Genomic DNA, 22,462 nt, shown 5'->3' with positions numbered 1-22,462 from the left:
ACGGAGCTACGAGGGACGCCCCTTGAACTTCTGACCTCTAGAACTGTAAAACAGTAATTTGTACTGTTTTAAGTCATTAAGTTTGTGTGAATTTGTCACAGCAGCAGCAGGAAAGTAATACACACAGCACCGCCAGAGCTCTCCTGGGCCCCCTGGAACAAACTTCTCTCCTGCAAGTCACCGGAGATCACTGCTGCAAATCCAGGGATCGTCTTCCAGTGACGTTCTCACTTGACCTCTCAGCAACTTTTGACACAGAATATTTCTTCTTTCCTGAGATATTTTTATACCTGCCTTCCAGGAGACTGAACTGCACTGGGTTTCCTCCTAATTCATTGACATCTCCTCCAGCTCTTCTGTTGAGTTCTCTTGCTTTTCCTCATAAGTACTGAAAGTTGGAAAGTCCTAAGGCTTAGTCCTGGGGTATCTTCTCTAACCATACTTATTTTTTAGGTGATTTTATTTATTTTAAAGCAATTTTTATAATGAAGACAATCAAGTTTATGTAACCAACCCAGAAATTGCCCCCCTCTCCCAGGCTTATACGTCCAGCTGCTTATTTGGCATCTAAACTTTGTTGACCAATGAGCATCCCAAACATGTCCAAACAAAACACGTGTCCTCCACAACCCTTGCACCTCCCCTACCATCTTACCTTCTATGTGTCTTAAGCTAATAATCTTGTCTCCCTTTTTGGCCACAATTCAGTGAATCCTGATGATTCTACATTGAAGGTCTATACTGAACAGCAGCACAGCACATCCACGCACTCAGACTAAGCCTCCAAAGGATCTCACCTACCATCCTATGAGTGACATGGGCTGAGACACTGCTTTATCAGCAGAACATGCTCTGGCTATTGCCCTATATCTTATGGAGAGAGAGGTAGATGGGAGGCAGAGGCTGTCAGAGGAACCCTGGCCAGGACACCCTCTTTCTTTTCAGACTTGGACTTTCTGGGGAATAATACTGGAGAAGAGGCGGTTGTTTTTTAACTGCGGCAAACATTCTACCAAAGATGCTGCGGACCACAGGCTCTGCTTTAGAGCAGGTTAAAAGGATAGGTAGGAACATGCTTATAGATAAACCATAAGCTTCTTGAGGTTAGGAATCATATCTAATATTTCTCTTGTCTGCCCATGAATAATTCTTAATTTTACTTGAACTCACTTGGGGGCCCACTTTTCAAGTATATGCTCAGTTATATCAGGAGATTTTCATCTGAGGTCCATAAATGGAGCTTTGAGGGTCTAAGAGCCTTCTACAACTCTGCACAAAATTTTGTGGTTATTTGTGCTTTCCTTGGGAAAGAGTTCATAGACTTCCTCAGATTCACAAAGGATTCTATTTCCTAAAGGCTGAAAACCACTGAGCTATCCAGAGATACCTAGATTGTGGGTCTCCTCTGTCCAGAAGGGCTGGGATGAGGAACCAGGGAGGCATGGGTGAGGGGCTTGTAATGTTGAGGACAAAGGGTGGCCGTTTAATACTGATATTCCCACAGGCGACCTTCTATACTCATCAGGACTCACCTGCCTCAACCTAGCGGCCCAACAGTTTCACACCAAGCTTACGGGTGGGAGAGAAAAATCTGAAACTGAGCTTGAATTTAGTGATGGACAATGTCTTGCATGCTGTAAATGAGGAGGAAACTGGAAGAATTGGAGTCTCACTTCCTTGACATTTTGCTTCCCCAGCAAGCTCTCAGACAGGGTTCAAAGGCTTTCCAGGTTGCCCAGTCATGACCCTCAGCCAGGCTGGAACATACAGGGCACAGCAGCCCTCCCATCTACCTTCTCCACTTGACAGTTATCACATACCACTGCATAATACCACCTCTGTATTAGTGTCTACTGTTGTCTCTATTAGCTCAGCTTTGCACGTGTAGACCAGGCTCAACAAGATTTAAGGGTGCCAGAAGTCAAAACTCTTGTCAAATATCCATCATGGCGTTATCCATATGGTCACTACTTCATTATTTTTTCAGATGAATAAATGACAACACGTTAAATAACTAGGTAGCTGGATTTGGTATTTACTCCAATTTAAAGAGCCAAGATAAGGCCTATCTCATAAGAACAGATAGTTTTGAAATCTCCATCAATGTAAATGAAGGCTTTTCAGTTCTAAAGCTCTGTGATCATGGACAGAGAGTCTTACATGGTAACAGATATTGATACTTATGCAGTCCTTGGTAGTCTATAAGGTGCTTATATACACATGCTCAATAATCGGGTGGTATTTTCAAAAGCAAAGGGCCTCTGGTGGTGGGGGAGAGGGGAGTGGTTCTCTGATATTTTCACCTTTCATTTGGAGAAACCTGAATGATGTAGGTTGATTTCCAGAGAAATAAGTTCCCCAGACACCCCAGGTTAGGATCTAACTGTTTTCTCAGCTACTGAGTCCTCCTCCTGCTGTTTAAATCTGTCTTTCCTGGTTCTATCTTTAGTAGTCATTTAGATAATGCCTGAGGCATTAATGTTTTCCTGGCAAAACCTGGTGGAATACTTTGTTGTTTCTTTCCCTTCTTTCATGAAGACTGGAGAATGCTTGGCAATGAAACAGTTGGATCGATCTACTTTAAATAAGGCAGCCTGACCATGGTGGATGTAGACATTTCACTGATGTTACTGTTTGGTTTGCATGTACAGCAAGGATAGAAAAACATCAATTAAAGATGATGATCAACTTTGAACGGTCTTACTGTAGTGGCAAGTCTATGATGAACTAGAGGGGTTAGGCTGGAAGGAGACCAAAGACTTTTAACACAAAGGTTTTAGAACTACACTGTGTCAAAGGGGAGAGTGGTATTTCTTAATTTGACAAATATTACTCATAAAACCCAGGGCAGCACCGCTAATGGCAACAGGAAGAATATTCCAGAGCTAAGGAATAGCAAACGTAAATGCTATTGTGAAATGAAAGACCCTTTCAGGAAAGCATAGCACCGGTTTTGTACAGCAGTAATTCTTACAGTGTGGGAAGAACAAAAAGGAACAATGCCGGTTCCTTTTAAGGCCAGGCCCAGCCCCACGTGGAGGCAACGAGACCAATGTCCGCTTTGACTACCCATCATCACTTTGGCTGCCACAGTGGTGGTTTCTGGGTATTTTTATTTACTCATTTGAGTTGTCATGCAAGGACACTGTTAAAATGTAGGAAGTGTTAACAAATTAACCCAGCAACAGTCATTTCTGTATTCTTTTGTACTAGTATTTAGAAAATTAACAGAGAGCATTCCTTGAGGCCACAGACCAGGAGACTTTAATACTGAGGACAGAAAATGTCCAGAGTAAGGGTCGCAGGTTGGGGGAAGAGGGATGAGAGGCAGTCATGAGCACATTGGATGTGGATCAGACATAAAAAGGAGCCTGGAAGTTTGGGGATGACCCCACTGGGAGTACCCAACGCTGGTTTTGCTGACACCAACATTTTCACTAGAAATGGCTCTCTTGAGAGATTTTCCAATTAAATTAACAAAATCACAGAAGAGTCTGTGTCTAACCCAGGGCAGGTTGCCTTTTTTGCTCTCTTTTTCACTCTCATCCCACTTTTTGACCCTAGCCCTTTCACGTTAAAGGATTCGGGTTACCTGGTTGGCCAAAAGTCAAGGAGCAGAGTCAAAAGAAACCCCTAATTGTGAAGGTATGCAACTATTTTATGTTCTGTGTTGTATAGTATCTGCCTTGCTAATTAACTGATGGATAAGATGTACATTATGAAGCTGTCTGCTTCCAAAAGTACCAGAAACCCATATGGCTGTTTAGCAAGCTCACACGTGCTGGGCATCAGCATCACAACTATTTGGAAGAAACCTAACTTTACTTCCATGTGGGAAAATGGTACCCCAAAGAGGTAGGAAGCTGGGAATAGATGTAGGAAAACTACTAGCCAGGCTAACAAAACCTTGAAAAGGTATTTATTTGATACATGTATTTGGCTCCAGATAAAAGACACTTTCAATACTCTGCCTTTTTATTTCAGTAACGTCTAGCTCAGTCAGTTGTCTCAAATAGCTTCATTTTCTTAAGTAGTGCTTTGGCTTATTAGCAGGCAGATGGGGGTTTTGGATTTTTTTTAAGTGAGAATTCTCACTTTGCTATGTTAATCAAGCAAAGTGGCATCCTTTTTGATTGCCTGGTGAATTACGAAACCAGATCGAACCGAAAGTTCTGCACTTACTGTAACATAAGGCAATGAAGAGTGAATCAGCCTTGGATTTAAATACTGTCCCGCTTATGAGTTCAGTGGCTCCAGGTAAATCACTTAAATTTTCTGAGTATTTTTTAAATTTGGAAAAAAAAATCAGGATTGTAGTTGTTATTGAAAGAAAGTTGTGTGAATTAAATGGGCTCCTATTTGAGGAAAAGGCTTAACACTGTGTGTGTGTGTGTGTGTTCTCAGTCACGTCTTACTCTTTTCGACCCTATGGATTGTAGCCCACCAGGCTCCTCTGTCCATGGGATTGTCGAGGTACTGGAACGGGTTGCCATTTTCTCCTCTAGGGGATCTTCCTGACCCAGGGGCTGAACCCACATTTCCTGTGTCTCCCAGATTGGCAGGCTGATTCTTTACCACTGAGTCACCTGGGAAGCCCATGTAACATAGTGTAAAATATTCTAAAATATTCAGAATATTCCCTATGTAAGGGTTTCAGATTAATGCTCATGGGAAGCTGGGAAGGTGAGGAGGTGATCTGACACAGAGAAGGTTGTAGGAGGGGTCTCTGAGAGGTGCGATTTATTTAATACACAGCTTTTGGTCCCGAACTCTAAATGAGATTGGAATTGTATACCTTAGTTAATAATTAGTATCTCACTGAGAACATATTTAAAGTGAAAGTATGTTTTTTTTTCCTAAGAGGCAGGCCACGTGGTAGAGCAGAGTTAGTGGACTGAGCCGCTTTTCCAAACTGCTAATCATGTAAGTTTCGGACAGTGGAAAAGTTGAGGGTGCGAGAATGCCTGTGGGCCCGAGGAGCCTTGACATACCCTGTGTTGTTCAGCCGCTCAGCCAAGTCTGGCTGCTTGTGACCCCAAGGACTGCAGCATGCCAGGTGCCTTTGTCCTCCACTGTCTTCTGGAGTTTGCTCAAATTCATGTCCATTGAGTCAGTAATGCTATCTAACCATCTCCTCCTCTGCTGACCCCTTCTCCTTTTGCCTTGACACGCTACTCCCTTGTGATTTCCCAGAGGTTTTTAAACATCATTTGCTTCACAGACTCTCGGACCTCCTTCTGAACTCCTGACTAATGTGGAAATACATTTTGTAAATATTGAGAAGTGGAGCAAGCTCTCTGAACAATTGCTTTGTGCCCATGACTCAGACCTCCTCCTTCATCCCAGACCTGGGCAGTCCTGCTCCAGCTCTGCTTGTCCAGGCCACTGTCACTGATATCCAGATACCATGACCTGAATAACTCAGAACAGGTCCTGTTTACTCTTCAGCTCCTCAAAAATAAATGCATGAATAAAAAAAATCAAATGGGAAACAGAATTATGCAGAACATTTGTGATAAATGTTCCTGATCAGGTATCAACTAAGAAATTACTTCTGAGCTGTGACATATGCTTTGAACATTTGGGTGGTTTGTTCGGGGAGGTGTTTAAGTATAATCAACACGAATTACATATTAGTTTCAGGAGTACAACATAATGATCTGATGTTCGTATGTACTGCCAAATGTTTACCATGGTAAGTCTAGTTAACATTCAGGATGGATTAATCTTAAAGCTTGCTTGATTCACTTCCTAGCTAGGAATCTCATTGCATGTTATCAATATTTGCTGAAGTTGCTTCTCTTTCAGGACTGGAACCTCCAAGAAGTTGCCTGTCCTTTTGGTTTCATGTCTTTTCAATGACTTCATAAGCAACTTGGCAAAGAATTTTGCCTGGACATCCCATCTGCTCTCAGTGACTCTGACTACAGCACCACTTTTTGTTCATTTCATATTCTCAGTGTGCTCTTAAATAAACAGTGACAGGGTAAAGCCGGAAGAGTGAACAGGATGCTGGGGCTTGAGGAGAAGCTTGGAAACATAAATAAGGCACTTGGAGTTCTCAGAACAGAGTCTATTGCTTTTCAGGATTCACTAAATTTTCCTTTTACTCACCATTGCATGATTCAACCACACTGGAAAGATGGTATCTAGGACCTTAGGGTAAATGAGTTCTCTATCGTAGAGAAAGATAATCCAGAATGCCAGAAATACAAACTGCAAAATAGAATGGAAAAATAACACCATTAGGTTTTTTTTTTCAATCAGTGCTTCCTAAGATAGTCAAGAAGACATAGCAAAATAAAAATAGATACCAGCTTTAAAGATACATTCTTATATAGAATTATTAAATGAAGGAAAAAATTATTTATCATAGAATTACAATGCTCAGTCTCTGGGGACTTCAGAGAGTTAGGAATCACTTGTCACTGTGGCAAAGAGGATGTAGAGACACAGGATTTGCAGATCATTAAGTCATTTCATTTTAACCAATGACTTCTCTCTCCTCTAAGCTTCCCCAGGAGGGTTGAAAGCAGCCAAATGGAGTGGCTAAGCCTTACACGTGGCTTGCCCACACTCTAGGTAGGCGTGGCCAGGGGAAGCAGGAAGACTGGGGTCAGGGTTGGGGGGTGGTAGCGGGGAGGATAAGTGACAAGCCCCCAGGATAATCCACCAAGCTAGTTAACTGACAGTTGGATCTCTTTCTTGCTCAGAACTCTGGATTGATCTCCATCCTCTTGTACCCCTTGGCTCTCTTTTCAAAGTCTCTGCCTTCCATGCTACAAAATCAATGCAGAGATGAAAAAAAAAAAAAAAAAAAACCATTAATCTTCTGATCGTCCTATCTTCTTAAATTCCAAAGGCTCAATTTCTAACTCTTAAAAAAAATGAATAAACTCCATTGTTAAAGCAACTTGGCCTTTAGAAGATTTTTGGGGGTGGAGGAGGTGTCCTGCAAAGTAAGATTGGAATGCCAGTACTGGCTCTGCTCTCTGAGAACTCATTAGTGCTTGGAGAGTTTCATGCTGGATTTAAGTTTAAAGTTTCAATACTGTAGGAAACAGGACAATGACAGGTGGAAGGAGATAGTAATTTTTCATTACAGGTCCTGCTGGGCCGTTGGTGTGCCTGGCTTCAGTTTGTTTTCATTCTAACTAATGAATGAAATCATAAGTGATGTTGTAGAAATGTGGACAGTAGCAGCTACAACTGCCCCTTGCATATGTCTTGCTTTTTCCCAATGTTCACTCACTCAACAAAAGGCATGAGGCCCCACCCACTATGGGCCCTACCCCAGGTATTTCAGACAGACTGTCTCTCTCCTCTCAAAATGTCAACTTTGAAAGGTTTCATACCTTTAAAAAAAAAATGGTTTCCACTTGCAAAAGTAACAAATGCTTATCGTTCAAGTGAAACCAGATGTATGAAAGGCAAGTTACTCATCTCTCTCTTTAGCACCCTCCATTCCCATCATCCTGATGGAACCAAGGTTATCTTAGATGTATATTGGTTAAGAAAGGTCCTTTAGACTTCCCTGCCAGACAATAATAAGGATCTCGTATCAAACATTCACAAAGATACAAAAGCTAATGATAAATCTTGGCAGTGATTTGTCTTATTTCCCCAAGACACTGGGCAGTGCAATGCAGTCCTCGGGCCATTTATGTAAATACAGTTGCCAGGGATTACAGTAATGGGCTCTTGCTGCCTAGGAGAAGCGTTGGTCCGTATGACACGTGCCTTATATCACCTGCATATCTTTGTAACTTACTGTGGATACTGGAAAAGCCAGTGTGGTGAAAAGCAGGTCTCTGAAGGCCGTTACGAACTTAATGTCTTTTTCCCCTTTGGTTCTTTTCAGCACATCTTCCAGGCAGGCCACCCCGAAGAAAATGGCCTGCAAGAGCTAAATTCATTACAACAAATGAGCACATTCTCATTTCCTTTAATTAATACATTCTTCACTGAGGTGAAGCACCATCCCTCTGGGAGCAGGATTGATTTGAGAAGCAGGGGGCTGCTGGCTGTTCTGGTTGGGAGCCAACTGGAAGGCTGGTCTTTCAGCTCACTGGGCCCTGACCTTGCTCACTAAAACGGATTGTGTAAAGTTGTTTAGGGGATAATAATGTGTACAGTAGTTAGCGTAATGGACTTGAGTGAAAATGGAAACAGAATAGAGTCAGCTTAACAGGAGAATGTCACGAGATAGATGCCCTGGCTGCACAGAGGAGGGGAAAACCAAATAAACAGCACAAGGGCACAGCACCAGACTCAATGGTGGGTGTATTCTGGCTCCTTCCTAGGAAGAAAATAGCTTTAAATGTCTGGTGTTGCAATCTCATTAGAGAAGCCAGAATCAGGGTCAAGAGCACCATGAAGGAGCTCTGTGCTCCCCCGGGGGAGACCCCCACAACGGCATCTTGCTTGTCTGGGGAAGAAGCCAGTGCCCCCTCCCCACCTCATTAAGTGGGGGCTGATTCATGCGAATGTATGGCAAAACCACTACAATGTTGTTAAGTAATTAGCCTCCAATTAAAATAAATAAACTAAAAACAAAAAAAAAGAGGCAATCCAAAGGCTTTGCAGAGACTCTCTGTCTGAGGGAGTGGTTTCAGTCCACGGGGATAGAGCCCACCAAGGCTCAGGTACATCTCTGAGTACCCTCAGGGTAAAACAGAAGCAGGTTGTTACAGAGCACCAGTTTGAGTGCCCTGCGTCATACTGAAAATTCCCACTGGCTATCTGTCTCACAGACGGCGGTGTATATGCTTCCGTTACTCTCTCTGTTCGTCTCACCCTCTCCTTCCTCCCCACTGCCTTCTCGGTAAGTCTGCGTTCCTCGCCTGCGAGGGGAAAGGTGGGAGGTGGGAGGGAGGTTCAAGAGGGAGGGGCCATATGTACAATGGCTACGGCTAATTCCTGCTGATAGCTGGCAGTGAAAGTGAAAGTGTTAGTTGCTCAGCCGTCTGACTCCTTGCGACCCGAGGGACTGTAGCCCACCAGGGTCCTCTGCCTGTGGGACCGTCCCAGCAAGAATACTGGAGTGGGTTGCCATTCCTTTCTTCAGGGCATCTTCCCCACCCAGGGATCAAACCTGAGTCTCCTGCATTGAAAGCAGATTCTTTACCGTTTGAGCCACCAGGGAAGCCCCCACCCCAGCCCCCGCCCCTGCCCCGATGTGTGACAGAAACAAAACCAATACTGTCAAGCAATTATCCTTCAATTAAAAATATTTTTTTTAAAAAAGAAGTAAGAAAAAAAAAAAAGAAGAAGTAAGGCCATTTTCGAGGACATAGATCACAATCAGAGCAGACTCTGTCCATTCTCACAGTTTGCCACACACCCACAGCTTCTAAGAAGTGTCATGACAGGACAGACTAGGAGTTGGTTTTGAGTTATTGCCTCAGAATCCATCCTGTTCCTTGAGAGCTCTGATTGGTACGGAAGGAACAGCCTGGACTCTGCTCTGAGTCTGAGTCAGGCAAGTTCTGGTATCTGGGCAGTTGGACTAATTAATGATCAACCACGTCGGTGGCTAGAAAACAACCTCGGTGTCTGGAACCCCAGAAGACCTCTAGCCGAGCTGGCCTCCTGCCACTCCTTGGGCAGCAGGGGTGAGCAGGAGAGGATGCTGGGGGAAGAGGGCAGGGACGCTCCCACCTGGGTCCTCAGACCTGCAACACGCCCACAGTCTGTTAGAAATGAGGTTGCTCAGCCCCTCCCCACCCCACCCCCAGCCTGCAGAATCAGAGACTCTGGGGATAGGGCCCAGAAATTTGTTTTCTAATAATCTCTTCAGGTGATCTTTGTAAAGGTTTAGTAGGTTCTAGAACCATGGGATTAGACACAAATTTATCATTACAAATCTTACTGACTACTCAAAAGTATGATAGCTGTTTTGGGGGGGTAATAGTTGACTTTTATTGATTTCCTGTTTTATGCCAGGCACTGATCTAAGCGTTCAGTTTCTTGTAGTAACCCCCTGAGGTAAGCAGTATTATTCCTCTCTGCATCCCATTCTACAGATGAGAAAACTGAAGCTGAACAAACTTGCCTGAACTCTCATGGTTGATAAATATCAAGGCCAGGAAACCCAGTTTGTTTTTCAAGCCGACTTTACAGCCAACAAACACACAAACCATGTGTCGGTTGTCTAAGAGCAAAGATGAAAGCACTGTGGGAGCTCAGACCAGAGACCACTATCTCCAGGTGGGAGAATTAAAAATGACTTCAAAAAATGCCGAAGTCTGATTCTCAGCCCCCAAAGATTCTAATGTGATGTGTCTGGGGGTGCAACCTGGGTTCAGGATGTTAAAACATTCTCTCCGGTGATTCAATCAGAGCAGCCAAGGTTGAGAATCACTTGTCTAGAGGAACTTGCTTTTGCAAACGCAGACCTGGCAGTCTCCAGGGAGGCAGGGCTGCCCAGATGCAGAAAGTGAAGCTCCATGGTGGAATGAGGTTTCTGAAGAGACGACAGAGGGAGGACGAGAGAAGCGGACAGCCAAGGCTGAGGAAACGCTCTCCTCTAAGGGGCAGGAGGGGCCGCAAAGTAGCCAAGAATGACCAGGTGGTAGAAAAGCAGGAACATGAAAGAACCCCTCTCTGACCCTGAGGAGCAAGCTTCAAGCCAGAAGGGGGCCTTCCAGTAAGGGTGGGTGTGCAGCAAAGCATGGGAAGTCACTTCAGTCGTGTTGGACTTTTTGCAACGCTATGGGACCCCAGCCCACCAGGCTCCTTTGTCCATGAGATTTTCCAGGCAAGAATACTGGAGTGGGTTGCCATGCCCTCCTCCAGGGGATCTTCCCCACCCACGGATCGAACCCATGTCTCTTTAAGTCTCCTGCATTCGCAAGCAAGTTCTTTATCACTAGCACCACCGTGGGCAACAGTTTTAAAGCCCAGGAAGAGGCTGCCACCACCCCGTACTTGTCGTTCACTCCTGCTGTTCGGCCCCTTCAGAGCTGCAGAACCGGGGGGCGGCCTCTGCCTGTGCAAGCTGGCCGCGGGGCCTTGCCTTCCTTCCTCCCCAGCGGCCTTCAGCTCTCCCCCCCGAGGACAGCGCAGGCAGCTGCTGGAGTCAGGGAGGGCCGGCGGGGGCCTGGGCCCCGGTGCGGAGGCCTGCACCGTTCTGTCAACACGGCAATTCATCAGGCGCTGAGCGTCTGCCAGGCTTTCCCTCCTCGGGGAGAGCGGCCTCCGCCCAGCATGTGAAGTCCATGTGACCGCTTTCCGCAGCGGGACCTTCCTCGTGTCATCCCACGTCGGGCGCGTCCTGCCTTTCTCTTGCGTTTTCCCAGTCGCGGAACGTGGAAACTGGGCTCTCACCCGCTCTTAGAGCCTCCGGGGCTTCTCCTTCTCCTACACAACTTGAGTCCACGCCACAAACCCGCCAACCCCATCTCCCCTCTCCCCTCAGCTCGCAGGCGGAGGCTGCCTTGGAGAGATGCCCAATGTGGACGTGAGGCAGCCTTGTCTCTGCTGATCTCCACCCGCAGTGCCGCGCCACTGTCTACATCAACAAGGAGTCTCTACCGGGCCCTTGGAGGAGCCCAGAAGGCAGGCGATAGGGGGTTGCCAAGAGAAATAAATAAGGGAGAACGAGGGCTTGAGGGTTTCCCAGGTAGCCCTAAAGGTAAAGAAAATGAAAGGTGCTCAGTCGTGTCTGACTCTTTGAGACCCCATGGACTATAATAGTCCATGGAATTCTCCAGGCCAGATCCTGGAGTGGGTAGCCTTTCCCTTCTCTGGGGGATCTTCCCGACCCAGGAATCGAATCCAGGTCTCCTGCAATGCAGGCGGATTCTTTATCAACTGAACTATCAGGGAAGCCCTCAAAGGTAAAGAACCCGCCTGCTAATGCATGAGAGATGCGGGTTTGATCCCTGAGTCAGGAAGATCCCCTGGAGGCGGGCATCACTACCCTCTCCAGTATTCTTGCCAGGAGAATCCCATGGACAGAGGAGCTGGTGGGCTACAGTCCATGGGGCCACACAGGCAGACCGAACTGAAGCGGCTGAGCATGCACACAGGGCCTAGAGGATGCTCACAGCTGAGCTGGGAGCTAGGAGAGGGAGGCTTCACGCAGGGCCTCAAGGCCAGGTTTGAATCAGCTCACGAAAAGGACACTGGTCTGCTCATTCTCTAAGGACGATACACTGGAATGTTGAGAAGACACTCACAGGAGGAATAGTCAAGGGGAACATGGCAGCTGTTACGGACTGAATGGTACCCACTCCCCCACCCAAATTCACATGTTAAAGTTATAACCCTGAGTACCTCAGAAAGGGGTTGTGTTTGGACGCAGGGCCTTTAAAGAGCTGATGAAGTTAAAATGAGGACGGTAGGGTGGACCCTAGCCCACTAGGACCGGAGTCCTTATAAGAAGAGGAGATAAGGACACAGAGCCACACGGAGGGTAGATCACGTGAAGACAGGGAGACTCAGCCATCTGCAAGCCAAGGAGAGAGGCTTGCAGAAGCAACCCCGCTTCCTTGGTCGTGGACCTCTGGCCTCCAGAACTCTGAGGAAATTTCTGCTGTTCAAGTCCCCTAGCCTGTGGTGAGCTGTTAGAGCGGCAAATTAATACAGTGGCATTAAAAGAAGATAGAACAACTGGCCACCTTTTATGGCTCTTACAACAAAACTACTGTTGTTTACATTCCTCAACTATTTCGGCTGCTCAGAAAAGCAGAGCTGATGGTATCTCCTCAGTCAGGGTTTACTTCAGAGTTGCTGCCCTCTGATTTATCTTTTCGTCCCTAATTCCGTTGGTTTTTTGGTGCCTTCTTCTGAAATGCTGCTGATCTAAGTTTGTTCGCAGTCTTCCGTTTTTATTCCTAGCTGACAAACTTACCACCTGGGAGAGCTTAATTTACATTTTTTTTTTATAACTAGTGCAATTTAAGAAACCAGAGCTAAAGGATATTCAGTTTTTACATTTGTACGTCTTCACAAGATTCACAAAAATCTTGAGAACACAGAAGCTTATTAACCTTTCTAAGCTATCAAGTTTATTTTCCTTGCTTTAAGCCAGCACCCTATTAACCTATCCCAGGAAATGAGAATTGCTTCATTTAAAAATAATTCCACAGAGGGAGATTCCACAAGTTTCCTGAGCAAGACGTTACAGCTCTGATTGAATGAGTCAAGTAATACAACGCCCAGCTCAGCTCTCCGTGCCTGACTCAGACAGGCTGGGACTTTCTCAGGTCTCGCCTTCAGAATGATGCAACACTTGCAGCGGAGATTAATCCAGAATAAAGCAGCAATTGGGGACTAGTTGTAAGGAGTTTTATTAATATATAACTGTGGTGGTCAGGGTGGTGGGGCTTGGGGCAAGTAGAGGAAGGCTTTGCCAAATGGATCTGAATTGGGGCTTTCCTGGAGATCCAGTGGTGAATTAAGAACATTGAGGGACAGATTGGAAGGAAGATATATTTGTCAGAGTACTTGGCCCGTGTTGTGCAGCTGGTCACAGCTGGCTTCCGGGTAGGGGCAGCATGGCCATGGGGTAAACTGTCTTACCAGTGGGATGGGCTTCTCTAGAAAGTCACTCTTACTGGTGGGAGTTATGTTTTAATCATTTGTTTGTGCAGCCAACATTCACAGAATGTCTGTTAGGTGCCAGAAATTAGACATGATACAGACCAGGGCAAGCTCTATGTTAATATGTCTTTATTAGGAAGAAGAAGAAAGAGGCGGCGGCGGAGGAACCTTTTCTGTACATTGACTCACATTTTGTGGGTCAGGTTTCTCGAGAAACAGTATCTGAGATGCTGAGAGCTACCTGCCGAGTGTTCAAAGAGAAGGGCTCAAGAGGGAGGGAGTCAGGAGAACCGGAAGGGCAGCTCAGCTGCGTGCCATCAGCTGCTCTCACACTCCAGGAAGGAGCTCTGGAGCTCACCCTGCCTTCAGAGTTGTCCTGGAGCCCAGCCTCTGGAGCCTAGGTCCGCCGGTCACTGGCCTTAAGCCCTGGTCCTGGTGGCTCCCTTCTGCTGAGGATAGCTGTGAGACAGACGCTCGCCTATGAGGCATCAGCAGTCAACCCTCCTCCCAGGAGCTGGGGATTGAGTACCTTGAGGCTGGGAAGGGTGGGAGTCCGTTCGCCACACCACACAGCCACTACGCATGAGGCACAGAGAAGGTAGGTAACTCACTCAGGAGCACACAGCAAGTGAGGGGCACCCAGGAAGCTAGGCCTTCCTTCAGCCCCTGGTCTTTATACTGTGCAGAGTGAACCTACCAAAAGGCTGTCGTGGTTGCTCAATAAATTGCAGTTCTTTTATTTGGGTGCCGGTGGGGACTCTCTCCTCCTATCAGCCCACATTCTTTCCACTCTCTGAGAGGTAAAACAGTGATCTCAAGTGTTTTTGTGGAATAGACAGTTAAGTGTATTTCTGACTCTGTTTGAGCGTGAGAGTGAATATATTAGACTGATGATGGAAATCAGGGGTTGGTCCCAAGTATGGAAGTGGGCTCTGGATACTATAAATGAATCCCTGTCTTCTCACTGTTCGTGGGCTACCTTGGACTTTGGACGATGAAATGTCCCCAAGCATCTCTCTTCCCCTGGCCCTGCTCTGCCATCCCCAAGGACCTATGCATTGGAGTTGCTGTTGGCATCCTGAGAGCTTGAAAGCGAAAGTGAAAGTAGCTTAGTCGTGTCTGACTCTTTGTGACCCCATGGACTGTAGCCCACCAGGCTCCTCTGTCCATGGGATTCTCCAGGCAAGAATCCTGGAGTGGGTTGCTATTTCCTCCTCCAAGGGATCTTCCTGACCCAGGGATCAAACCTGGGTCTCCTGAATTGGCAGGCAGATTCTTTACCATCTGAGCCGCCAGGGAAGCCAAAGAGCCAGAGAGCTTGGTGATACTCGAGTCAGAGCTGCCTGACTTGGGCAATTTTATATGAAGAGTGGAGGGAAACATCAGTGCCTCTGTCGGTGAAGTGGGGTGTGGGAAACAGGAAGGGGCTCGCCCAGAATCTCCCCTGGAGATCCCAGTTATGAGGCGCCACCTCCAACCACATTTCAGAAGGAAGTTGATTTTTCAAAAGAGGAAAATCCAGCAAACTGTATGAATTCTGCAAGACAATTTAAACTGTAGCTGAAAATTCCCTCTATCTCCTCTCCCCAGCTTGCATTCCCTGCGGAATCCAGGACCGCCCCTGGATGGAAGTAGAGCGGACAGAGCAGAGGGAACGTAACGTTTGCGGAAGATCTGGGCTCTGGAAGCCTAGCCAACATGAGCATCCGGAGGGTGTCCGACAGCACCGCCTGATCTCCACGCCCACCTTGTGGGAGCTTTCCCATTCGGTGGGATTCACTGCCCTCTACTTGAACCTGCAGGCTCTCCCCTAGGGTGCCCCCCACCCCTGATCCCCTTGAGCATCCACTGGGCATCTGTTATGTAGATAAAGCAGTGCCTTCACTGGGGGCCTCTGCCAGCTGGGGAGCTGGAGCACGAAGCCCATGGAGGCAGATAGGTGAGCAGTGGGGCAGGTGGCTGATCCTTGCCTGAATCCATGACCCACCACCCATGGTGCTCAGGGAGGGGACTGATGTCCCACAAAATCCCCTCCGCTCGGCCCCACTCCTGTTCTAGCTGAGATGGTTAGAAACTCACCAGCACTCTCCCACCTTCTCATTCCACTGTTTTCTGCTTAACACCATTCTACACGCTTCCCTTGTCCCTCACAGTCTGTGGTTAAGCACTATTTTTATTTCTGTCTGACAGATTTGGAAGTAAGAGACAAAGAAATACCCAGCCTGGGGTCAGGAGTGGTAGAACTGAGGAGCCACCCACAGAACCCATGCTCCTAGAGCCCATGGTGATAACGCTAGGCTACGCTGCCTTCCCTCTCCACAGAGAATTGGCTGCCTCTTCCCTGGGTCAGTTTACTCCCTCGGAGACTCACATCTCTCCTCTCCTTCTTCTACTCTCCTTAGGCACCAGGCAGGAATCAGTCAGGGTGACCAGTTCTTTGTGAAATTCCCACAAATCACCTCACACCCCAGGCATTAATCCTTTGAATCCCTTGATGTGGCCTCAGAAAGAAATGGGACACTCTTAGAATGCTAACTTGTATTAAGTCAGACTTTGTTCTCAGGGTCCATAATGGATATTCAGCTCACTAGAAATTAAGGCTGTCTAAAGAAGTGCAGGCATGCTAAGTCACTTGAGTCGTGTCTGACCCTTTGCGACCCCGTGGACTGTAGCCCACCAGGATCCTCTGTCCATAGGATTCTCCAGGCAAGAATACTGAAGTCAGTTGTCATGCCTTCCTCCAGGGGATCTTTCTGACCCAGGGATCGAACCCGCACCTCTCATGTCTCCTGAATTGGCAGGCAGTTCTTTACCACTAAGAAGCCACCTGGGAAGCCCCATTTAAAGGGGAGGGGTGTAAATTTCCTGGAAGCAGGATGGGGTACTGACCAGTAAATTTACGTAAAATAAATCCAAGAGTGTTATAGTAAGTTATGAGACCTCCGTGACTTTATAAATGCAACCATTAGTTAATTAGCCATTTGCTAACACTAATCATTAGGAAACACAATCCTTTAAGACCTCAAGAGCTACAAATTTTAAGGCCCAGTATTTCAAGTGAAGTCATATGTTTGAAGTCTGACCTTAAATTAATCCTCTAAAACATATTCAACCCATCTTTAACAATTGGAAAATGCTTCATTAAGTCACTCTTTCAAGATGACACCTAACAAAAAGGAAACAGCCACAGGTAAGCCCCTCTATGCCCGTTTGAAGGGCCTGAAGCTGTCCGAAGAGACTGTACTGCTCAGGAATGCAGAAAAGTCTGAGGTCAAGTCCAGTCCATATACGATTGTGAACGTGAACGTAAAGTCGCTCAGTCGTGTCCGACTCTTTGCAACCCCATGGACTGTAGCCTACCAAGCTCCTCTGTCCATGGGATTTTCCAGGCAATAGTACTGGAGTGGATTGCCATTTCCTAGACACCAAGTTTTTTTTACGGGATAATCTGTGCCCATCACTATAGCAAATACAATGTAGACTCGTAGAACATTAGGGCTGGTGAAGACTTCAGAGATTAAACTCTTGTTCTAGAGCTATTTACAAATTGATTGAAATGTTAAGAATCACACGTGGGTGGAGACGTGCAAACAATACATAAATAAGCAGAGACTCACAGATGCTGGAAAAACTCAGGGAAAGGGAAAAACAAATCTGGGAAAAACAAAGTGGCTCAGCAGAGATTTTTAAGGAAGATCTGAGATTTCTTTCAGGTGGTCTGGGAAAACAGCAACATGGTGGAAAAGCAGGGGGGCCTTTCGTTCAAGGACGGTGTGACTGGATAGAGCAGTGACCGCGGAAAGCCTGGGGACCAACGCTGGAGAAGACACAGGGCTTCCTGGAGAAGGGACCAGACTTACTGGGGAGGGGAGCGCCAGAACGAGAGTGAAGTAGGCAGGTGAGCTCCTCGATCAGGACTTTCGATTGGTCCTGTGAGGTAGGAGGGAGCCACTCTAGTTTCTTGAATAGCTGACCAAACTTCTCAATCAGGCTCACGATGTTTGAAACAAAATAAAACCAAAACCATTTGTCGGAAAGATTAATCTGAAATCTGAGTGATGGATGGTTGCGCTGATAGTGAGAGGACAGTGAAGAGATGATCTAGTCATCTAGGTACCAACTAATAATGAGAGAGGCGATACGACTCGGGAAGAAGGGGAGAACCTAGCAAGAGGGAAAACAGGACTTGGTGGCTCATTACTCATATGTGGCTCATACAGGAAGTCACATATTTGAAATCTGACCTTAAATGAATCCTCTAAAAACATTTTTAACCCATCTTTATCAATTGGAAAATGCTTCATTAAGTCTCTTTCAAGATGACACCTAACAAAAAGGAAACATCCACAGGTAAGCCCCTCTCTGCCCATTTTAAAGGGCCCGAAGATGTCCAAAGAGTCTATACTGCTCAGGAATGCAGAAAACTCTTCCTTTTGTTACTCAGGGAATTAGCACTAGGAAATGTACGAAGATCATGGCATCCAGTCCCATCACTTCATGGGAAATAGATGGGGAAACAGTGGAAACAGTGTCAGACTTTATTTTTTTGGTCCCCAAAATCACTGCAGATGGTGACTGCAGCCATGAAATTAAAAGACACTTACTCCTTGGAAAAGTTATGACCAACAAAAGCAGAGAAATTACTTTGCCGACTAAGGTCCGTCTAGTCAAGGCTATGGTTTTTCCTGTGGTCATGTATGGATGTGAGAGTTGGACTGTGAAGAAGGCTGAGCGCCGAAGAATTGATGCTTTTGAATTGTGGTGTTGGAGAAGACTCTTGAGAGTCCCTTGGAATGCAAGGAGATCCAACCAGTCCATTCTGAAGGAGATCAGCCCTGGGATTTCTTTGGAAGGAATGATGCTAAAGCTGAAACTCCAGTACTTTGGCCACTTCATGTGAAGAGTTGACTCATTGGAAAAGACTCTGAGGCTGGGAGGGATTGGGGGCAGGAGGAGAAGGGGACGACAGAGGATGAGATGGCTGGATGGCATCACTGACTCGATGGACGTGAATCTGAGTGAACTCCGGGAGTTGGTGATGGACAGGGAGGCCTGGCGTGCTGCAATTCATGGGGTCGCAAAGAGTCGGACATGACTGAGTGACTGAACTGAACTGAACTGAACTGAACTGAATGTGTCTTCGACAGATGAGTGTCTTTCTCCTTTCTTGGAAATGTGATGGCTCTGGGACATGTAACTGAGCTAGAAGTCAGTAAGCTGGTTTGAGGGAGTAGGTGATGAGTCCGCTCTTAGCCACGCTTATAGTGAAAGCTGAGCACTAAAGAATTGATGCTTTTGAACTGTGGTGTTGGAGAAAACTCTTGAGAGTCCCTTGGACTGCAAGGAGATACAACCAGTCCATCCTAAAGGAAATCAGTCCTGAATGTTCATTGGAAGGACTGGTGTTGAAGCTGAAACTCCAATACTTTGCCCACCTGATGCAAAGAGCTGACTCATTTGAAAAGCCCCTGATGCCAGGAAAGATTGAAGGCAGGAGGAAAAGGGGATGACAGAGGATGAGGTAGTTGGATGGCATCACTGACTCAATGGACATGAGTTTGAGTAAGCTCCGGGTGTTGGTGATGGACAGGCAGGCCTGGTGTGCTGCAGTACAATGGGGTTGCAAAGAGTCGGTCACGACTGAGTGACTGAACTGAACTGAGAGTGAGATAGAACAGCCATACTAGAATTTAGATTTGATTAGATCATCAGTCCTGGCTGACGCTGCTCCTTTTACATTGACCCTCCTTAATATAAAGCAAAAAGATACAGAAAGGTGAGACTTCTGCTGTATTATTCTAATTCTACAAAATCATTTTTTGTTATTGTTTTCTGTTTACTTATTTTCATAAAATTCTATGATTGAAACAGGCAATCACCTTGATATTTTTCAAGCATGGTAGAGCTGTACTCAGGCTTCCCAGGTGGCACTAGTGGTCAAGAACCTGCCTGCAATGCAGTAGACAAGGGTTTGATCCCTGGGTCGGGAAGATCCCCTGGATGGGGGCATGGCAACCCACTCCAGTATTCTTGCCTGGAGAATCCCACAGACAGAGGAGCCTGGGGGCTACAGTCCATAGGTTTGCAAAGAGTTGGACATGACTGAATCGACTTAGCATGCTCAGAGCTCAAATCTCAAATTTCAGGTCCCAAAGTCAGATAGCCAGTGAGGAGGAAGCTGAAATTCCAGGCCTCTGTGAACTGAGTTTTCTGAATTTCCTCTCCTTAGCATTACAGAGAGTCTTTTTTTTTTTTCTTACCATGCATTACGTCTGCCTGGATTAGGATGCCAAAGAGTTGGAATCAAATACTTATACTGCACCCTACATTTAGGTTACAAATTCCAAAACTTAAATTAGCATCCCCAAAGGATACAGCATTCTTAGCTTTTAACTCTAAAAATAATGTTACATATTCCCCAAATGGTTTTTTGGAAATCTATTTTTCTCCCGTTCACTTACACTTCATCATTTCATTCATCCCATTGTGGTCAGCTGGGCTAGGAAGAGAAGCAAGGAGCAAGCGATGTGATTGGTTTGTGGATGGTTGAAAATTTGCATTTGCCATTTGGTTGGGTGATTTGTCCTTTAAGATGGAGCCTGAGCCTATAAAAAAATTGAAGTGGGATCTGAACGTGGCAAAATGTATTTGCTTTTCTTAGATAAATCTGTTAGTCTGGGTGTGCTGTAAAATGGCATTATTCCTCCACTGGAAATTGCACTTCCTACGCAACATACGCCACTCTGCCTTCCCTCACAGACTTCCCCAAGCAAAGTTCAAAATCTCTTCTGCATATGTTGTCAATGTCATCAGGAAACCATGAAACCATGACTTTAGTTCCTCGTTTAGGCTCATCTGAGAAGCACTTCAAGGTAAGATTCTTTTTTTTGCCCCTGAGAAGGAAGGATTTATTACCTGCGGCAAGTAAGGAGAACACTGGGGGATCTCTCCTCAAGTAGTGTCTCCCCAAATAGCAAAACTGGGGAAGGTTTAAGCTAAGGGAACCTGCATATTCATGAGGGGGCTTGAGCAGAGGAGAAATAAACATCCAATTGGGACAAGGACTTGTGGACACAGCAGGGGAAGGAGCGGGCGGGACGAATTGCGAGAGTAGCATTGAAACATGGACGTCACCAGTTGACGAAAGGATAGCTAGTGGGAAGCTGCTGTGTAACACAGGAAGCTCAGCCCGGAGCTCTGTGATGGCCTAGAGGGGTGATACGGGGCGAGTGGGAGGCGGGTTCAAGAGGGAAGGGATATATGTATACATATATGTGATTCCAGAGACATGGCATCTGGTCCAATCACTTCATGGCAAATAGATGGGGAAACAGTGGAAACAGTGGCAGACTATTTTTTTGGGCTCCAAAATCACTGCAGTTGGTGACTGCAGCCATGAAATAAAAAGACGCTTACTCCTTGGAAGAAAAGTTATGACCAACCTAGGCAGCATGTTAAAAAGCAGAGACATTACTTTGCCAACAAAGGTCTGTCTAGTCAAAGCTATGGTTTTTCCAGTAGTCATGTATGGATGTGAGAGTTCGACTATAAAGAAAGCTGAGCGCCGAAGAATTGGTGCTTTTGAACTGTGGTGTTGGAGCAGACTCTTGAGAGTCCCTTGGATTGCAAGGAGATCCAACCAGTCCATCCTGAAGGAGATCAGTCCTGAATGTTCTTTGGAAGGACCGATGTTGAAGCTGAAATACCAATATTCTGGCCACCTGATGTGAAGAGCTGACTCATAGGAAAAGACCCTGATACTGGGAAAGATTGAAGGTGGGAGGAGAAGGGAACAACAGAGGATGAAATGGTTGGATGGCATCACCGACTCAATGGACATGAGTTTGAGTAAACTGTGGAAGTTGGTGATGGACAGGGAGTCCTGGAGTGCTGCAGTCCATGGGGTCACAAAGAGTTGGGCACGACTGAGTGACTGAACTGACTCACTGACTAATATCTGATTCCAGCTGTAGTATGGCAGAACCCAACACAACACTGTAAAACAATTATCTTCCAGTTAAACTTTTTAAGAAAGTAACAATTTTTAATAATTTTTTTTAAAGAGATAAGATTCTTTTAAAAATAACTTTTAAAAGTGTTTCACAATTAGTCAACACAAGAGGTAACTATGGATAACTCCCAAAGTGGGTTTCTCAGAGCAAATTGCCAAATAAAAGAGAATGCCCAAACTCACAAACTATGAAGAAGAAAGATAATGGAATTTTGGACTGGATAAAATCAAAGGATGTTAACGTTTAAGGCACTTATATTAGAGACAAATAACTTGCTTCCTGATGCGTACTTACCAGATTAAGCAATGTTAGGTACTTCCATTTCCCCCCATTTTGAAAGATTAGGGATATCCGCGGATCCTCTCCTTCTGGTGAGATATATAAGTTGAGGAAGATATACCAGCTCAAGACAAACAAGTGGTATACGCACGTAGACGTCCCCGTCATGGCTCGGTCTAAGCAGAGAGCCGTGAGCAGCTTCCTTCCAAAGTGCCTGTAACAGCTGAAGTCCTAGGGCAGGCTGGAGACGGAGCGCTGTAAAACACACCCCTCTGAGACTGACAACTCCAGCACAGCTGGGAAGCTCTGCTTGTGCATGTCAGTATTTAGGCTTTGAAGAGGGCAGGGAGTGATGCAAGAAGTGCCCTTTGCACTATTTGGCTAGGGTGGGGCATGATTCAACAACCTCATCGGTAAGTCAAGTCTAGTGAAATACCCTCACGGCCAAATATTCTCTTTTCTACCCTTTCCTTTGGGGAAAGGAAAGCGTGAGAAAGTTGCCGTAATATATCCTGAGAGAATGAGAATGAGGTTGGCAAACCTGCTGGAAGAGATCGTGGGTACGTTTAGCACACAGACGGGAGTAACTAGAAATGGGAAGGGTGTTGTAATCTTGCTCTGAA

General features: G+C 46.0%; 1 protein-coding gene across 1 annotated transcript in view; it reads right to left on the bottom strand.

Moving 5' to 3' along the window:
- Positions 1-22,114, bottom strand: part of ADTRP (androgen dependent TFPI regulating protein) — a 76,791-nt gene extending 54,677 nt beyond the window's left edge. Inside the window, exons 1-3 of the mRNA XM_068960756.1 lie at positions 21,855-22,114; positions 7,772-7,906; positions 6,115-6,216 (exon numbers count right to left, since the gene is read on the bottom strand). Of these exons, the coding sequence (XP_068816857.1) occupies positions 6,115-6,216; positions 7,772-7,906; positions 21,855-22,007 (390 nt within the window). The 5' untranslated portion in view covers positions 22,008-22,114. The remainder of the gene's footprint in view (positions 1-6,114; positions 6,217-7,771; positions 7,907-21,854) is intronic.
- Positions 22,115-22,462: the final 348 nt, after the last annotated feature.

This window comes from Capricornis sumatraensis, chromosome 22, assembly GCF_032405125.1.
Source record: "Capricornis sumatraensis isolate serow.1 chromosome 22, serow.2, whole genome shotgun sequence".
Taxonomy (NCBI): domain Eukaryota; kingdom Metazoa; phylum Chordata; class Mammalia; order Artiodactyla; family Bovidae; genus Capricornis; species Capricornis sumatraensis.
The sequence above is the reverse complement of the archived record's forward strand: the minus strand, read 5'-3'. Positions and strand labels throughout refer to the sequence as shown.